This window comes from Scleropages formosus, chromosome 9 (assembly GCF_900964775.1).
Source record: "Scleropages formosus chromosome 9, fSclFor1.1, whole genome shotgun sequence".
Lineage (NCBI taxonomy): Eukaryota > Metazoa > Chordata > Actinopteri > Osteoglossiformes > Osteoglossidae > Scleropages > Scleropages formosus.
Genome location: NC_041814.1, coordinates 27,107,507 through 27,126,637, shown reverse-complemented (window position 1 = coordinate 27,126,637; position 19,131 = coordinate 27,107,507). Strand labels below are relative to the sequence as shown.

At 43.7% G+C, this 19,131-nt stretch overlaps 1 protein-coding gene across 1 annotated transcript; it reads right to left on the bottom strand.

Moving 5' to 3' along the window:
* Window positions 1–831: 831 nt before the first annotated feature.
* On the bottom strand, window positions 832–17,531 carry stam (signal transducing adaptor molecule (SH3 domain and ITAM motif) 1). The gene is made up of 14 exons (XM_029255160.1): window positions 17,141–17,531; window positions 12,569–12,653; window positions 7,345–7,420; window positions 6,950–7,045; window positions 6,633–6,779; window positions 6,346–6,436; window positions 5,941–6,133; window positions 5,621–5,715; window positions 5,433–5,521; window positions 5,238–5,325; window positions 5,055–5,109; window positions 4,672–4,816; window positions 3,724–3,872; window positions 832–3,561 (listed from the first exon to the last, which is right to left on the bottom strand). The coding sequence occupies exons 1-14, from the start codon at window positions 17,178–17,180 to the stop codon at window positions 3,336–3,338; spliced, it is 1,575 nt and encodes a 524-aa protein (XP_029110993.1). The 5' UTR covers window positions 17,181–17,531; the 3' UTR covers window positions 832–3,335.
* Window positions 17,532–19,131: the final 1,600 nt, after the last annotated feature.

The window sequence follows — 19,131 nt, the reverse complement described above, 5'->3', positions numbered from 1 at the left end:
AGTAAGAATTAACACGCTTTTCAGTCCTTTATCTGAACTTCATTATACTAACACATCATTTGCATGGATATCGTGTTGCAGCGGTCAGATACGTTACTCCAATAAATGGGGCTACAGAGCCAAAAGAGATTACTTTGTTGGACTTTGAATCCCTATGACCCCGACAGTTCAGAAATATTTTCGAGAACATGACACGGAGGAAAGTGCCCGTAACCCATAACACTGAAAAGCAGGTGTAGCAGAGCATGTTCTATAGGGTATCACCGCAGTCAGTAGACATTGCCATCTAGTGGTATTCCAACAGGAGGAAAAGTTATATAAAATTTTTCTTCATTTCACAAACACAACTTCAGAGAAAAAAGGCAAACTGCTCGCTGTTCCGTGTGCATATGTTATTTATTTTGTTAAAAGCCCAATAGATGGTTCAGGCAAGTAATGATCAACAACTGGAATTATCTACCAATGTTTTCTGATTGGGTTCTTGTTACTAGAGAAACATAGTGCAAGATTATCAGCCTTCTATAATCAGTTTACTTCTGTTTGTATATAGATTATCATACAAAATAAATGACTAAATGCATACTGTCAATTTTTGGATGGGAGAAATTACATTATTTACTGTATAAATATCACATGTACACTAAAAGGAAAGAGGCTTGAATGTCCAAATGGAGTCTGGTGATTTCTGATATCCGTTTTTGTATAGTACTGTCCACAAACCGGTACACTTTGGAACAAAGTACTGACATGCAAAATAGGTCTCCAATGAGACACACATCTGTTTTTGGAAATACATGTATTGTAAGTTGGTCCAAAAAAAAAAAAAAAAAAAAAAAAAAAAAAAAAAAAAAAAAAAACCCCTCATCAGCCATCAGGAATTAAACATATAGTAATGCCAAAGAGTTGCTACAAATAAAAGGTTATCTTCTCACAGGAACAACACACTGAGCTTCATGTCATAAAGGTATCCTTCAAAAGACTGTGGTTAACTGATTGATCCGCTGTTGCAAACGAGCCAAGTATGGAATAAAACCACGGAGGTGCTGGGCTGGGTATGAAGATGCAGCCACCTCATGTACACCTCACGCGTGTATTGACCCAATCATCCTTCACGGACTCCTTCACACCTTCATCTCACGCCAGTTTAGTAGTGTTGCTTGACAGCGTGCAGCTTTCCCTTAACACAGTAAAAATTGATAAAGAAAGTGCTGGAGCTTCAGTTACAGTAGTGTTTAATTGCGCAACGCGACACGGGAAACGTGACTCAGGGCACCGTCCCGGGTCCGTTTGCATTTAGCTTTGCCTAGGTGTTGCTGAGAAAGTTTGATAAAAAGGTGCAAATAAAGCATGCAAACAGGCAGCTGTATGAAACTGGCCTCAATGTTAAGGACCACTGGCCATGTCCTTACTCAACAACTACTCCAAAACATAAGGCTCCAGACATGGACATCGTATATTCTGGCAAGTTCTAGTTCTGATGGTCTTAGTGGAGCACGAGCAGCTCGCCTCATCTGCCTCCCTGGGACTCTATGAAGCACTCGCATACATTTTGCCAGCACTTTTTGTGGTCGGAATACGAAACGAAACAGGCAGAGGACTTGTGCGTTTTGTGCTTGAACGACTTGAGCTTAGAGAAGACTTTCTTGCCCACACATCTACACACTTCAAAAGCCTTATTTGGGCCTGCTGACACCTCGCACTATTTTCCAGCCACATCCACTATTAATTGTAAATTTTTCCATGAAAACTTTTTGAAATTACACAAATGCACCTAGAAGTGGTTTTACAGTGCAATTAACTTTGGCACTAAAACAAAGCTTAAAATAAACGTCAAACAAAAAAAACCCATTTCTTGCCAGTGTTAAGGTCTCTCATATCTCCTTGTACCTTTGTCATGAGAGAATGCAAAAACAAGAGATGGCTAGAGTGCAACCGAAGGTGGACAGTCTGCCCCTTATACCCCTTTACAAAAGTTTTCCTGGTTAAAAAGCTTCGCCAACTTTTCAGCCTGTTCTTGTCAGTGGCATCTTGTATCAAATCAGAAACTGCATTTTCCTTCCTAAAATTTATAAATAAAATCATCCACAAATGAAAACCACAAAAATGCATTTGCTAGATATTTAATTACTGGGAGATTTTATCACTGTTGGATAGAAATTGTACTCAACCCATTATTACAAGCCAACTGTGCCTTTTTGTCAACGGTCATAAGTGAAAATGGTCTGAGGTATCAACATGCCCAAGTAAGTGTTGTTAGAGAGTAAAGATGCAGGGGGGGGAAAAAAAATTCGTTAAATAGCTACTCTCTCCCAGTTACGCAGGAGGTCCGACGCAATGAATTTCATACGTCAACTCTCACTTCTCCGGACGGTTCTCCTTGGGTGTTTCACGAAGCACAGGGCCAGACCGTAACCCTTCGCGAAACGGGAATACGTTCACCTCCAAAACACAAAAAATGGGTAGCGGGGTCGGGGGGGGGGGGGGTCTTTATGTTAAGATGAACCAATTACAGAAACCAGAGTCATCCCCTACAGGATGAACAAAGGTGCAAGACTGACAATCCCTGGTCCCCTTGTAGTGTTCAAAGATAAAGATAAATCACGGACTAGGCGGTAGTGCCAGATTTTGGTAAACGTTTGTCGAACTCATCACATCCTTCCCACACCACATCGAACACTGGAGTTAAGTGAAATTACCGGTTTGCAAAAAAAATGCAATTGTAAGGTGTTCGCAGAGCTTCAATTTAAAAAGTAAATTAAGAGGAATATTATTTTTCCCCTAAAACAACTTTCTCACTGCTGTGTATTAAAAACAATTTTATAATAGTAAAAACAATGAAATTATAAATTAAAATGCACTACAAAAACAAGATACCTATTTCTTGTACAAAGTCACTGAAATAAATCAACACTGCTTAAAGAGATGCTAATGTGATCATGGAGGCAGGCAGGCCAGATTCACCAGCCGAAGACCAAAAACAAACCAAGACCCCATCTCTGAAAAATGTACATTTCTTTTTTTTACTTTTTCATTTAGCCACACTGGCATTGAGTCTTTAGTAGAATCTCCTAAAATCTTGCAGCAGTTACGTACTACAATATTCTAGTGTTGTCAGATGTCTTCCACTAAATAGTGATCCTCATGGAAAACGGAACAAACGAACATGTAACCCCTTTCTCCAGTTCACACCAGTCAGGTAGCGTTCACTTCCGATCCTGCAGTTCCACTTCTGTAGGCCGCAGCCCCCCATGCAGCTCTCCCCCGACAAATGCAACTTGGGAGGTGGAGGTCTGATGATCCAAACTGCATAACCACGGAGGGGGTCCCGGAAAGTCCTAAAGCAGGGCCTTCTGGGAGTACAGCGGCTGCTGGCCATCTGCAGCCTGGGGTAGGGTTTGGGGGTTCCCGGAATAGCCGGGCGCCTGGGCCGTGCCCACCGGTCCGTTGATCGAGGCCTCGTACGACGGGGGCTCGCCGGGGGCTCCGGCAGCGGCGGGTGAGGCGGTGTACACACCAGGATGGGCCATGTAAGCACCGGTGGGACCAGCAGTCCCCATCATGCTGCAGGAGAGAACAAACGGAGACATCCATGCTGCTGTCAAAATGTAGAGTGGAGATCTCAGGGGACATGATGGCATAGATACAATGAGTGGGCATCAAGACAGACTATGTCCTTATGTGTGCTTGTCTTTGTGTGATTGCAAAGGGACAAGTGTCACTAACCTGGGCGCTGGCTGACCAGCTAGTGCGGGGCCAGAGCTCAGCGGGAGGCCTGGCTGAGTGAGGGAGGGCAGCTGCTCGGGGGGCACAGCATATCCCTGTGCACCTCCTCCTGCTGCATACACAGTGCTCTGTGACTGTCCTGGATACACCTGGAAACATACACACACACAAAAGTGAGCAGAACAGAAATAATACGATCATAAAAAGCCACAAAAAAAAAAATTAAAACCAAAAGATTCAAATTCTGTTCTTGAATCTTTAAAGATGATTAACTCAGCTAAGTATCCGTACACATACCATCTAAGCTGTAGTATACATGCGATACAATTTGGGAAAAAGCCACTTGGTAACAGTTAAGAATACATATTAGCTGCTCAATGGTAATATGCTCACAACAGATACAGCATGAAAGTCAAAGTATTGATATAATGCTTGAAAGAGGGGAAAAAAAAAAAATCACGATATCCATATCACATCACACATTAAACACACAAAGATGTTCAATGGCTCATAAGCGTATCCTCAAGTCCAGTTCATTTACGCGTAACCATCGCAGCTCATGTCCAAGTATCCGCCCTATTTACCGTCTCTTATTAAACAAAAGATTATGTGGAAAATATTATGACACATAACAAAAGGTTCCCTGCATATGTGAATAGCGACCCAATGCATATTAACACGTTTCAAATAAATAATACAACTAGCACTTCCAGAAGGCTGCTTAGAACTCTTGGAAACCACAGAATGTGAATTACCCTCATTCCCTTGATCAGCAAATGCATTTATTCCAAAGAGACTAAATAAAAATTTGTTTGTCTAAGGTAAAACCGAGAGCTGATGGGTGTAAAAGTTCCAGTGTTCAAGGCAAACAAAATAAAGCTTTGTTTGAAGTGAAGCTGTGGGTGGAGTCCCAGCACCCATCCCACCGCTGCCACCACTGCAGCCCACCTGCGGCGATCCTGAGGGAACGTAGTACTGCTGGCTTTGTGGCTTGGCATACATGGCATAGACTGGGTCCTCGTTCATCAACTTGGCGTACAGGGAGAGTGCTTCCATCACCTTCACGTTCAGCTCTGAAAGCTCCGAGTGCCTCCTGGGACAAAAGGCCACAATAGGCTCCCTGTCTTTAAGAGCAGTCTTACACCATTATGACAAATGATAACCAGATAAAACACTGCAGCTCCATGTCAAAATAAACCATGTATTACACGCTCTTATCTTTAAAGCATGACAAACTTCTTTTATCATAAAAAGTAAACTACAGGTTTTTGGAAAGAAATAACTAGCAAACAATTTTAACTTTACTACTCATTTCTGCAGGAATTTTGTACCTGTCAATATCTTCAAGCTTGAGATCAATAAGGGGGCCCATCTGAGTACAGGCTCCTTGCAACAAGAAACAACACAGAGAGAAGGGTGTTTCACTATGAACCTGACAGTCTGAAGGTTGCGGGTTCAAATGCCGCTGCTTAGTGCTGAACGTAGGAGAAGTGCTCCTCGATGGGCTGGCCTACCTTCAAGCTGCAAGAGGTCAGGGGCATCGGGTTGATTATCTGTGGGGTCAGCACTCTGGATCATCTGCAACAACTGGTCAATTTTCTCCTGAAAGCAAGACCCAACATTACAAAGGGTTTAGGTTCAAGGACCCATTGGGAATATCAGGCTACACTGAACAAGCTTCTTCCAGTCCTACTTTTTCCCCTCCTCACCTCATCGATATACACGGGTTCAGGCTCAGGTTCAATGGTCTCGACCTGAACCTCGTCGCTAAACTGCACCGTTTTCTTGTCCGTTTTTACTGCGGAGGAAAGGAGGGGGATCATGCCGAGAGGTGACAACTGAAAGGTGGGCAATTAAAAAGCGGAAGATGGGGTCATGAAGCAGAGCCTGTACTCACTCATCTCGGGCTCCGCGGTGAGGTCTGCCGTTACAAAGTTTGAAGGGAACAGACCAACCCCTTGATATGTCTCCCCCTTCCACCAGTTAGGGTCACTATAAAAAGCGATCACCATCATTATATCCTCGGTCGCACTCATGCGAGGCTCTACAGATCCTCATACTGATGATATTGTGTTTTCCCAAAAGGCCTTGTGAACTTGTTTTCCTTCTAGGAGCACATTTTTCCGATCGATGGGCCCCAAAAATGGAATAGTATTTGACCATAGAGCACAAACACGTGCACCGTGGCACCGAGGTCCTCCAAACTTGTGTTTCTACCTGTCGTCCAGGACGGTGATGATCTCCCCAGACTTGAACGTCAGCTCGTTGTCCTCGGCGGCCTCAAAGTCATAGATGGCTCTGACCTTACGACCCTCCACTTTATGGTTGGAGATCAAGCTGGAGGTGCTGGGGTACAGGCTTGAGATGGGGGCCTGGGGTTGCCGCTGTTCTTTCAAGGACAACTCAATGGCTGGAGGATGTGAGGAAGGGGATTCACCACACAAACACACACACTAGCGACATCAGCACCTGCTCTAGAGCAGCTCAAACATTCACCAGACACCGCGATTCAAAACTATACCATCTAGTATGTTTTTTTGATGAAAGAAGCTCATTTTCATTAACATGGTAAGTCGCTGTGGAGAAAAGCGTCAGCTAAATGAATGAATGTAAATTTATTACCTTTGGCCAAGTCCTCCTCCTCTTTCTTGTTCGCAGTTGTGGAGGGGTCTTTAGCCACTAATGCAGGACTTGCTTTAGCTTGTTCCGCTGCCTAAAAACAAAACGAAAAAAAACACACAGCACATAATTCTAACATTTACTCATTATAATAAACGCAGATGGATGGGTTGATGGACGGATAAATCAACTGATGCAAAAAAAGAAAAGGAAAACTTGTCATATGTTTCCACAAATATTTCCTCTCACACATCCCATAAAGAGACACACACAGACACACACACTCGCACCTGTGACCCTACAGTGGGGAACGAGACACCCTGCTCCTTCAGGTTCTTGATCATGGCCGAGATCAGGCTGAGCTGCGGATCATTCCGGAACTCCTCCGCCCACTCCACCATGAGGGCCTTCAGCTTCTCGCATACTTTGGGGTGACCCTTGGAATAATACGATACTACGGTTTTTACCATTCAAAAACACCACTTACATTTTTATAATGATGCTGCACCTTCAGAGAGGAAAAAAGTATCGAGCTGTTTTGCACTAAAGCACTGGGGGGGGGAAAAAAAAACCCAAATGTGGCGAAGAAATGAGGAATAATTCATACCTTGTTTAAGACATTGCTGACTTCACTTGCAAAGTCTCTGGAACAAACTTCTAGGTGGAAAATTTTACCGCAGTTTGAGACGCATGCTCCAAGCAGCTAGGAAAAGCAACGGGGTTGGGGGGTTGTTCACAATTAACAGGGCATCAAAAAGTGTTTAAAGAAAAAAGTTTACAAAAAAAATTAACAATTCGTCACTTTTCTGTACTTGTCAAATTGCATAACCATCACGCACCACACCACACCACGGTACACAGGATTCATCTGTTGAGATATTGACCCAAATTTCAACTACGAGCACCACAGTCTCACGTCTTTCCTCTGTAAAAGTACATTTTTAAAGGCTACGCTTTGTGTGCCCGTCGCTTAGACACGGTTCTCGGCGGCTGCTCACTCACTGTCAGCGCTTGCATAGCAACGTGAGGGTCCTTGTGATTGACTCTTCTCATCACAGAGCGAAGGCATTCCTTAGGCCTGCAACACATGAGAAACACCCAAATTATTCATCACAATATAAAGATTGCCTTTTTTTTTTTTTTTTTTAGCTCAATACACAAAACAGAATTGCACAGCAAAAGCCTGCATAAACACACTAATCTAAAACTGGGTCAACTTCGCAGCTTGATAAGTTATACAAGTTACATTGTGGAAGTGAACGAGATCTTTTTACATACGCAATGGAAAACTGATATCTCACGGCTTCAATTGTCATTTAAATTAAGTAAGGTTTCAGTGAGAGGGGATGTGGGTTCGATCCCCGCTCAGTCTGTGGGGAGTTTGCATGTTCTCCCAGCGTCTGCATGGGTTTCCTCCGGGTGCTCTGGTTTCCTCCCACACTCCAAAGACACGCTGTTCAGGTTCACCCGTAGCGTGTGAGGGACAGAGAGAGGTTGTGTGTGTGTGTTCCACTGATGTATGGATGAGTGACCTGGTGTAAGTAGTGTATCTAGCAGTGTAAGTCACCGTGGTGAATAAGGTGTGTGGGCTCATAACACTACATAGAGTTCATTGGAAGTCGCTTTAGAGAAAAGTGTCTGCTCAATAAATAGATGTAATGTAAATAATGTAGTAAACTACAAGTCTGAATGAGCGAAGAAAGGCAAAAAAAGAAACGATCAGTAATATTTGTCTGAGCTCGCGGGTCATTTAAGTTCACTGAAGCAAAGTCCACACGGCAGCGCAATCCAAAACCTTTCACCAAACAAATACAACGGCGAGACGTCTAAAGTGCTAAAAACAAAACTGGGGCATGTTTTTCAGTGGGTTGAGTCAATACTTGAAATTAAGACCAGAACCACAGGAGAACCTGAAGGCAATGGCCGGCTACCCCCACGTGGCCTGAACCACGCAGAGCGGCAGAGGTGAATAAGGTCCAGGTGTCCAACGTGAGGTCCAGGTGAACACACACCCACATCTGCCTACATAACACCGTGAGGACTTCATATTAAATTTCTTCAACGCAATAGATGACAGAGAAACAAAGCTTAAACCAGAGCACATTAAACTGCTCCTACAAGTTCACCATTTAAAGAGCCAATACTTTAAAAAGGCATTTTGGATCATTAAACATATCCTCTAAAAAGTCTTATTTTTTCCCCACCCTGGAACATCTCCCTCCAAACCACACACACTGTAAAGCCATCATTCCTCTGCAGAGACGCGTGTGTGACTGTGTGTAACCAGAGCAGCAGCAGTAGGTGGCCTGCTCTATATTTGGGGGTAGTCTTCGATTTACACTAGCTCGTACCCTAGTGCGGCGGATGGCTGCTAATTTTAGAAGGCGCAGCGCTGCAGTTTCTCGTTCCGCCCCCTTACTACAGGGGGCCGACTTCTCGCCGGCTGCTCTTTCGCAGGGCGCGACGCCGATGGAGCGCAAAGCATGGTAGCCCGGCCTTCCTCTGGGATTCCCGCGAACTCGGGCCGATTCGCCGCCCACGGCAACGGAACCTCTTTAAACCAAGAGGACAAGGTGTTTGTTGACGGTATACTAGCGTACGGAAGAAAACGAAACGTTGACGCTACGTCTAAATCGGCTCCCCGGAGAAGAAAAGCACTACATTTACCAATCGCTTTTCTCCAAAGCGACTTATGCTGTAATAATAATTACAATCTTACAATTATTTACCCATTTATACAGCTGGGTAATTTTATTGGAGCAGTTTAGGGTAAGTACCTTGCTCAAGGGTACTAGAGCCAGAGGTGGGGATTGAGCCTGTGACCTTTGGGTCTAAAGGCAGTAGCGCTAACCACTACGAGTTTCGCTGCCACAACCATACCAGATGGGGGAACTGACTTCTGCAGGGTAAACGAGGTGAAAAAGCTTCCCTACGAATTTTTATAACCTGGAGAATTGAATATTCATTTATTTAGCTGCTGCTTTTCTCCAAAGCAACTTCAATTTACCCAGCTGGAGAGTTTTTAGTGTATTAATTCAGGGTTAGTACCTTGAGCATGGGTACTATGGTAGGAGTGGTTGCTCTAACTGCTACCCCCCCAATCAACTTAACTCCTCACCACCTTGGTGGTATGTTGACTACAGAAGTCTCAATTCCAGCTCTAGGAGACACCCTGTTGCTGCAAAGCTTGAGAAGCTTTGCAAACATCGCAGCGTTTCTTCTGAAAAGTCAAAATGGGACTTTCTCCGCAGGTCAGGCATCACTTCCCGGTTTGGTGGTGGTCAAGGGTTCGAAGAGTCTGACCAGTAGATTAGGCCATGATTCTGCACTCTCTGGAGCATACATGTAAATGACCACACTTGCACTTTGCCTTTCTGCTCACCGCTGGTTGAACCTTCCATCTTCTACAGCAAGCAGCATTTCCACCTCCTGCTGCTAACCAACCTTCACTAGTGATTGTGAAGAACACAGGGACATCAACCCTCCACCACATCCCCAAATACCGCAGTTAAGCATCACGAAAGAAAATTTCACCGTTCCTGACATGATCAAGACATGAAGCCGCAGAAATCGTTTTAGAGTAAATAAAAACAGAACGAAAAGAGGAGGGAAACGGCAGCCGATGTTTCAGCTCCAGAAGAAACCTTCTGAGGTTCCACAAACCTCTCCCTGGACGTGCCTCCCATGGGACGGTGCTGGGATGTGCCAGCTGGGACCTCCCCTCCTGATCTCCCTTCAAATTAAAATAGCTTATTTGCCATCTAAACCAGTTCTAAACAATCGCTCTTATATGACTTAAGAAGACAGAACTGCATGTCAATAACCTTAATCATCATCATCATCATCATCAACAGCCTGCCATAAAATAAATTAGTACAGATAATACCCGACTTACGTCAGGGCTCCGTTCCAACGACCTCGCCGTAAATCGAAGACCCTTATGCTGTATTACATGAACCATAAGAGATGTAAACAATTACGCTTAAAATACACGCTGTATTAAAGGACTTTTCACTAATTTCACATCATTTGCATTAAAATAATACCTATAAAGAATAATATTACTGTAGAGTACAGGTGGCTTGATCCGGATTTACGATGGTTTGACTTACGATTTTTTCGACTTTACGATGGTGAGCTGCTGATAGACATTCAGTAGAAACTGTACTTCGAATTTTGAATTTTGATTTTTTTTCCCCCAGACAAGGGATATGCGGTGCGATGCTCGCTCACGATGCTGGACAGCGGCAGTGATCCGCACCTCCCAGTCTATCACGCAGAGGTGTGTATTAGACGTATTAAATGCATTTTCGACTCGCAACGGGTTTAGCGGAACGCAATCCCATCATAAATCGTTGACCACCTGTATTATGTTTCTGCAGCGCTACTACTTTCACTTTCATTTCTAAATCTATTGCCTTTCACTTTTTCTTTTCAGCACCACCAGAACGCTCAAGTCTACGCTTGCTGGTCAACCCAAATACAAAGTAACATAGAGGATCACAAACTACAATTCTGTCAACGGAACGCAGCGGCCGCTCGACACCCAAACAATAAGGAATATCGGTGCCCTGCTGCAGCACCGCCAACCGATGTTTCCGTACGGCAGGTGGAGCGCTCAGCGTTATAGGCGTCGTGACCAAATTTCACGACTTGAAAGCGATACGCTGAGGTTAATGTGGTGGCTGCTGGAAGTTCAGGCGCCCATAAGTCGTATGTCGTAGGCGGAGGACCCTAGTATGTAGTGAATGCTTCAGACACCATACACCGCAGTGCAGTACAAGACAACCGAAATGTGGTCTCTCCAGAGAGGATGGGACGCCCTGGGCGTCATGTCTGTGCCTTACAAATCAACCAGACACAAGCAAACCCAGGTATCAGCAGCTCCATTTGTCAAGGGCAGAAGGAAATATCAGTCCATCAATTATTAACAACTGCCTGTCCAGTTCAGGGTCAGCATGGTCCAGAGCCTATTGCAGAAGCAAGAGGTGTGAGGCTGGGTTCGTCCTGGACGGATCCGTCAGTCCGTCAAAGGGAAATGACACACACTCATGCCTCACACACACACACACACACACACACACACACACACACACACACACACACACACCTTACGGGTGACTGAGGGTCAACAAACCACATGAACCAATGGAAACACTTTTTGTCTTTCCTCAGCTCTTGACTGATTGAGCGACAGATCTAAAGTAGCAGAGCTGGAGCGACCAAAACCTGGACAGTCACATGTCCAGGAAGCTCTACCTAAAGGTTACCAACTTCAGAGTGCAGTTTTCATTCCAACCCACTCCAGACATAACAGGTCATAGCAGAAAGAGTCAATTCACTGTTTAGCAGACAGTTCTCACTAATGTCATATAGTGACTGAAGCGTTCAAAAAAACGAGGGTCTTATATTGGAGAAACTCAAGGGAACTACCATCACTAAAGGCACTACCATAGTAAAAATGTGAGGGATTTGAAACAAGCAATTTCAAGGGTTGGTATGTGACATAATCTTTGCTCTCAACTTCTATCAATGCCCTCCCCAAAAATCATTTCCAGCATTAATGTTTCCCCCCCCCCCAAAGTTCTTTAGTGTCCTGTGTATGAAAATTTTAAATTTTGCATCACATTTATACTAATTTGTGTAGATGACAGCTTAAGAATGTAAGTCACCTTGCAGAAAGGCATCTAAAGTTATTTACCCATTCATACAGCTGGGTAATTTTAATGGAGTAATTTAGGGTACCTTGCTCAAGGGTACTACAGACGGAAATGGGAATCGAACCTGTGACCTTTAGGTTAAAAGGCAGTAGCTGTAACCACTACCAGCAGCTTGAGCTGTGCGTGTATGTATCCCATAGAGGAAAAACTTAAATAAGGTTTTTTAAACATATAAAGTACATGTTCAGGTATTTTCACTGAATCACTCCAGTAAAAATTACGCTACAGGATAAATGAGTCATTGTAGGTAAGATAACACTAAGACATGAGGAAAAACAGCATAAATAAAATATAAATGTAAAGTAAATATCAAAAACGTAACCAAAAAAAATACACACACATTTGAGCCACCAGCCCATGGAATGAGGAAAATGCTGTGATCCAATAGCGGAAAACATTTTAGACCTACCCGGAATAGGTCTCATCACCTGCAAAAATTCCCATGCAGCTTTTACCGATGCCATAAATATTTCAAGGTACTGCGATGTTACACAAGGCCAACGTACCCTGTACGCGACTGTCCCACTTTGTCACAGATGTCCAATATGAGGCCCCAGTCCTCGGCTGTGTTCATCTCACTGGTAGCTTTTTCTGTGGAGCAAAAATACGTTTTAGAGCACAGGAAAGTGGACCGTCATGGTGAAATTTATTTCTCCGCTGACATCATATGAGCAAAGCAAACATCACAAATTCCATCTACAGACATGCGCTGCTTAATGACAGGGACGCATTCTGAGAAATGCATCATTAGGACATTTCGTCATCATGCGAACATCAGAGTGTACTTACAGAAACCTAGATGGGATAGCCTCGATCACAGAATGTAGTGTAATTATACACACCTGGATTGTACAGCCTCAATCACAGAGTGTACTTACACAAACCTAGATGGTATAGCCTCGATGCAGTCAAGAAACGCTGTAAACACAAGATTTATGATGCTGCTGCCGGAGTAAGACAGCATGCTGTTTTACAGTAAACTTTTTATAAGTAGAAAGAGTACACTGTAAAATAACGATAAAAAGTAGAAGCTAGTAAATACATAAAGCAGTAACAAACAGTAGGTTTTTATTATCAGGTTTTAGGTACTGTATATAATTGGACGTGCTATACTTTTATACAACTGGCAGCGCAGTAGGTTTGTTTATAGCAGCACCACCACGAACACGTAACACATTGCGCTACGACATTATCGACTAGCGACGTCGTAGCCGTCATAAGAATTTTTCAGCTCCATTATAATGTTATGGGACCACCGCCATATAGGCGGTCAGTCGTCAAGCGGCACATGACTATTCTCAACCCCCATATGTTTTGCGAAAAACCCAAAAATCAGCAATTATTTCAAAGTAACTGATGCCACATTCTGCCATCTCAATATTCTTAACCGCACTTTACATCTTAATTTTATTCTACAGTATTCTTAATCACATCCATTTGCAGTGAGTAGACACGTGAATGCCGCTCAAGAAAAATATCATTTGCACATAGCAAGACTAACAGCATACTGGCGGCCACATTCAAATGCAAGCGTGGCATTTATTTTAGTTGTTTAATGCTTTTATGCACTTATCGGAAGCTATTTTCAATTAGCTAAAAATTGATTGATTTAGCTAAACGAAATACTTACAAAGCACCATGAGCACCACTTACAAAGCAGCCTGAGCTAAATATCTTTTCCAACTTTAAAACACCAGGCTGCACCTGTGAGTATAACTGCTAATCTCGGCTACGAGTCAAAGCCCATAACCAGTACGTGACATGGGTCCATTGTGAAAGAAGCAGAGTAAACATGTGAAGATGTTGCTAACCATGGTGCTTAATGGAAGGGGAACATATCCAAGAGTCGGCAAGAGCACATCAGACGTGCTGAGCCCGCAGTTGAGATCAGCTGTACTCATAGAGAGCCTTTGATCGTATGACCCCTCCTCCCCAGCAAGTCTCTAGAACAACGATACCGAGGGATACAACGGCAGGGCAGGTGACACCCAAACGTCAATGAAGAGCACAATCATTTCAAGAGTCAAAAGGAAAAGCATCAGAAGAGTTTACAAAGCCATGTCTTCCACTAAAAAAAAAAAAAACCATGAATATGTGGGGGAGCGCTGCAACCTAGGGAGTTTGGGGTAACCTGTCCTGTGTTTCAACTGGAACAATCAGAGCTCCTCAAGACAGATACAGCCATGTGCTGATTAATGCCTGGCTGCACATACGACGGTGGTCCCATAAGATAACGGAGCTGAAAAATCATCAATTAGCGACGTCGCAGTCGTCGTAACACAATGTGTTATGTGCTTGTGGTGGTGCTGCTGTAAACAAACCTACTGTACTGCCAGTGGTATAAAAGTACAGCACATACAATTATGTACAGTACATTATGTTACTGCTTTATTTACTATACTTTGTATCATTTTACAGTGTACTCTATTTATAAAAAGTTTACTGTAAAACAGTATGCTGTGTTACACCAGCAGCAGTTTCATAAATCCCGTGTTTAGCACATCTCTTGACTGCTTCAACGTTACACCATCTAGGTTTGTCTAAGTACACTCAACGATCAAGGCTATACCGTCTAGGTTTGTATAAGTACGCTATGATGGAAGCTATACCATCTAGGTTTCGCTAAGTTCACCCTGATATTCGCACAATCACGAAATCGCCTAACGACACATTTCTCAGAACGTACCCCCATTGTTAAGCGACGCATGTCTGTACCAAAAAAAAAAAAAAAAACATTTCATGTTCATTTCCTAGCAGGGGAGCTGCCGCTTTACTAATGAACTTAACCAGCAAAATATCCAGTAGTTATAAAACGATAAATTAGTACAGTTCCTTGAATAGAAGTGTCACTTGGGCTCAAAAATAGTAGAGGCTATTAAGGTCTAAATTTGTAGCAAAAGTTGCTGATTCAAGTTCTAGGAGGGAAACAGCTTTTGTACCCATGACAAAGATAATTAATCTGAACTGCCCCAGAAATATATTCTGTACAAACAGAAAGATTCAAGCTGGGTCCCCCTTGTATGAAAGCATTTGCTAAGCATAATACTAAGTGATGGAATGACATCATTGATTCAGGTCATGACAGGAAGCAAACTGTGTGTGTGTTCTTCACTGATTTCATCTCTATGTATAACTGGGCAAGTATGAATAGCCACACTCACTACACACCCATTTATGAGATGAATTCCCTTAAAGGCACTTATTCCCCCACCCCACACAAAGCTATCATTGAACTATCTTTGGTCTAGGAACATCCCACAACCAGTATGTTTCACTGCTCTGACAGTGTTGAGTGTTTTATTGGTTGTAATTCGCAGAACCAGCATACAGTTTGAGGGGATGCTATAGAAATGACAGTACATTTCCAAAACACAAAAATGCAAACATTATTAGCAGAAGCGCGAGGCTGATTACATCTATAAATGCCCAGCCAAGTCTCAGTGGATATAATTTGCACAATAAATGCATTCAACGAAGGCAGGATTAAAGTTCTTTAAGCAAACTGACCAGTTAATCTCACTGGAAAACGGAGAGGAGGGAAAGCTGGCTGGTAAAGTTCATAATTCCCGACTGAATGATAATTTTAAAAACTCAAAGGGCCGTTGCGGCTGTGAAAACAAGCGCAGCGTCACTACATAAATTCAGCCTTTTTGTTCTGCTGGGTAACCAGACGTGAACAAAGGCAACAGCCCAGTTACCATGTAATACTCATCTACAAAGTAACACTGACCAGTTACTGTACAAAAGTGATTTAGGACAATGTAACACTCCTCTGCTACAATTCAACACTGTTTTACTACAATGTAATGCTTGTCTGTTACCAAGTAACACAGTGGTGGCATGGACCTGTTACCACATTATACCAACTTAGTGCAACGTAACATGTTCCCATGTAACTGATGACAATGCAACACCTCATTACTACAGCGTAATGCTGATATCATCATCATCATCATTATTATTATTATTATTAATATGGGGGTGCGGTGGCACAGTGGGTTGGACCACAGTCCTGCTCTCCGGTGGGTCTGGGGTTCGAGTCCCGCTTGGGGTGCCTTGCGACAGACTGGCATCCTGTCCTGGGTGTGTCCCCTCCCCCCTCCGGCCTTACGCCCTGTGTTACCGGGTAGGCTCCGGTTCCCCGCGACCCCATATGGGACAAGCGGTCCTGAAAATGTGTGTGTGTGTGTTATTAATCTGTTACATTGTAAGCGACTTCAAATATAACAATGGTTCCATTTGATTGATGTAGCAATAAAGTGTTGCATTGTAACACTGCACACATCTGTTAGAGTGTAACAACTGGTTACTAGTAGAAAAAGCATGTTTTGCTCATGTATGGATGAATGACCCAATGTAAGGAGTGTATATCTAGCAGCGTAAGTCACCGCGGTGAATAAGGTGTGTGGGCTGGTAACACTAGAGTTCACTGGAAGTCACTTTTTGGAGAAGCATCTGCTAACTAAATAAATCGTGTAAAATGTAGTATAATACTGACATTTGACAACAGAACACTTGTTTGCTACAGTGTAACATGTATCTTTTACAGTGTTACATTTATGTATTAGAATGAATGTAACTCTGGACCCTTCGCGTAACTGATTGACTACAAATGTAGCGGTCAGTTGCAACAATGTAGCAGTAACCGTTAAATGTAACGCTTCTGACCGCAAATGTGAGACTGAACAGGACACCTGTTTACTAACGCCGATCTGTTAGCGTCACACTGTGATTCACCACAATCGAGCAGTGATTTATCCTTATTAGAGGAGCTCGCCGAGGGCCTGATCATGATGGGCGCAAATCGCTGTTTTTAATACACTTGACTTCACAGCCGTCTCTCTCACACACACACACACACACCGGACCAGACTCTGCAGACGCGCTACAGATCATGTATGAGATCCACCCCAACAAAGAGCAGCCTGCAGTTTGTTCTGGTCGTTCTGGTTCTAGACTAGCGGACACGCGAGAGCTGCAGCACAGGACTCAGGAGGAGAAACGGAGCGGAGCGGCGGAGGCAGGACTCGAGGAGATCATAAACACAAAAGCCGGCGCGGCGCGGCGGCTGCGCTCACCCACATCCTGGTCGAACGGGTTGGACGCAAACAGAGGCATTTCAGCGCTGACCGCCCGGTCCCTGTCCGCGTGGTGGCTCTCCTCGTGCTTCCTCGCGAGCTCGGAACCAGCAGACGAGCAGCACGAGACAAACACGGCTAAATGTTTTGTTCTTAAAGGAGACGAAGAGAAAGGGAGATGCGCTCGCCGCTCAGACGCTCCTTGCGGGAGACGCAAGGCACGCTGGGAAACGGGGGTGCCCCTCTCGCGCCTGGTAAACTATACCCGCAGCGGCTTAAACGCGCTTTCTGTGTCTTCGCGCCGCCTAATTTTGGGTTATGTCGTATTTTACCGGGCACCGCGCATATGTTCCTCCTTCGTCGGTATTGCGACACCGCGTCCACGCGCCGTTGTTTTAAGCCTCATTGTGTCACGAGCCGCTAGCGGGTCAGGTGACCGGATCAGGTGACCGCGCGCCCCGTATCCCAGTGAGTTTTATTCCTAATAAAACTTCGGATGTGTCTCAATCCCCGTCTTGGAACACATTCTTGTATGGAATCACGTCTTTTTCATCAAATAACATCGACAAGCTTTAAAAATATGAAATGAGGGTATCAATCTGTTTGTTTTTTTTTAAAAAATATATTACACAGCAATATGAATGAATAATAGCTGAATCTTAAATACTAGGTTTGGTCGTTAAAAAATTATCTTAAAGTGTAACATTTTGAGCTTCTCCGGATGATGTTTCTAAGGATGGTCACTGTCTGTCAGTGACCTTATTTCAAATACCTTAATTGAAAAAACATTATAATTTGAATGTTTTTACTACTAACTGATTTAGCTCTGCGCACAAGAAGTAGCAAAAATACACACACACACACACACACACACACACACACACACACACACACACTTTCAGAACCACTTGTCCCATACGGGGTCACAGGGAACCAGAGCCTACCCGGCAACACAGGGCGTAAGGCCGGAGGGGGAGGGGACACACCCAGGACAGGACGCCAGTCCATCACAAGGCACCCCAAGCGGGACTCGAACCCCACACCCACCAGAGAGCAGGACTGTGGTCCAACCCACTGCACCACTGCGCCACCACACCTCCTGTAGCAAAAATAATGAATAATAAATTATAAGTCAATTGTTTACATATATTTGTGAATAAAATTATTTATCACCATGCCATGGATGTAACAATTTGCCACAGGTACTAGGGGACCAAAATTATGAGCCACAGATTTCAATAGAGTTATAAACAATTTTTTTTTGGAGAGGGCAATAGGCTCGCTTCAATATTGAGGGACATTGGAGCCCCCATCCTTCTTAAGCCTATGGATCTAAATAATCCAGTAATTCCTTACCAGTATTTAATATAAAAAACAATATTTTGAGACCACCGATGGTAAATCCAAAGACCTCCATACAAAATGACAATAACTGATTTCACCTGCAGTCAGATGGCAGAGAACAGTTTAAAATCGCTAAGATTATTTACAGCTTTGTGAAATTTACTAAATGTTTTTAATGATGAGTGTGATTGTACTGTGGGCTGTGCAGGAAAAGAGAGAGTCACCTTTACTTCCTGGGGAGATTCTGGTCTTTTGGAATTTGCAGATCACATTTGCAGTTGTTCTACCAGACAGGTGCACTCTTTTCTGCTGCAGCATGTGGGGTGTAACAGCATTTCTGCACAAGCCCAGAAGAATGAAGAAGTTAATTCCAGAGTTCTGGTTCAGTCCTGGTCCCAAGACTTGATTCTCTCAAGGAAGGACTCTAAAGAAGCTCCTGTCCATCATGGACAGTGAATCTCACCCTCTGCATGCCATCCTGGTTAAACTGAGGAGAAGCTTCTGTGACAACCTGGTCCAGCTTTGCTGGTCCAAGTACTGACAGTGGAGCTCATTTCTGCTGGGTCTATAATGAGTCCTCAGTGTCAGGGCTGTGACCTCCTAATGACTGAGTGGTATTGAGCTCTCTCTGTACATCTTCAACATTA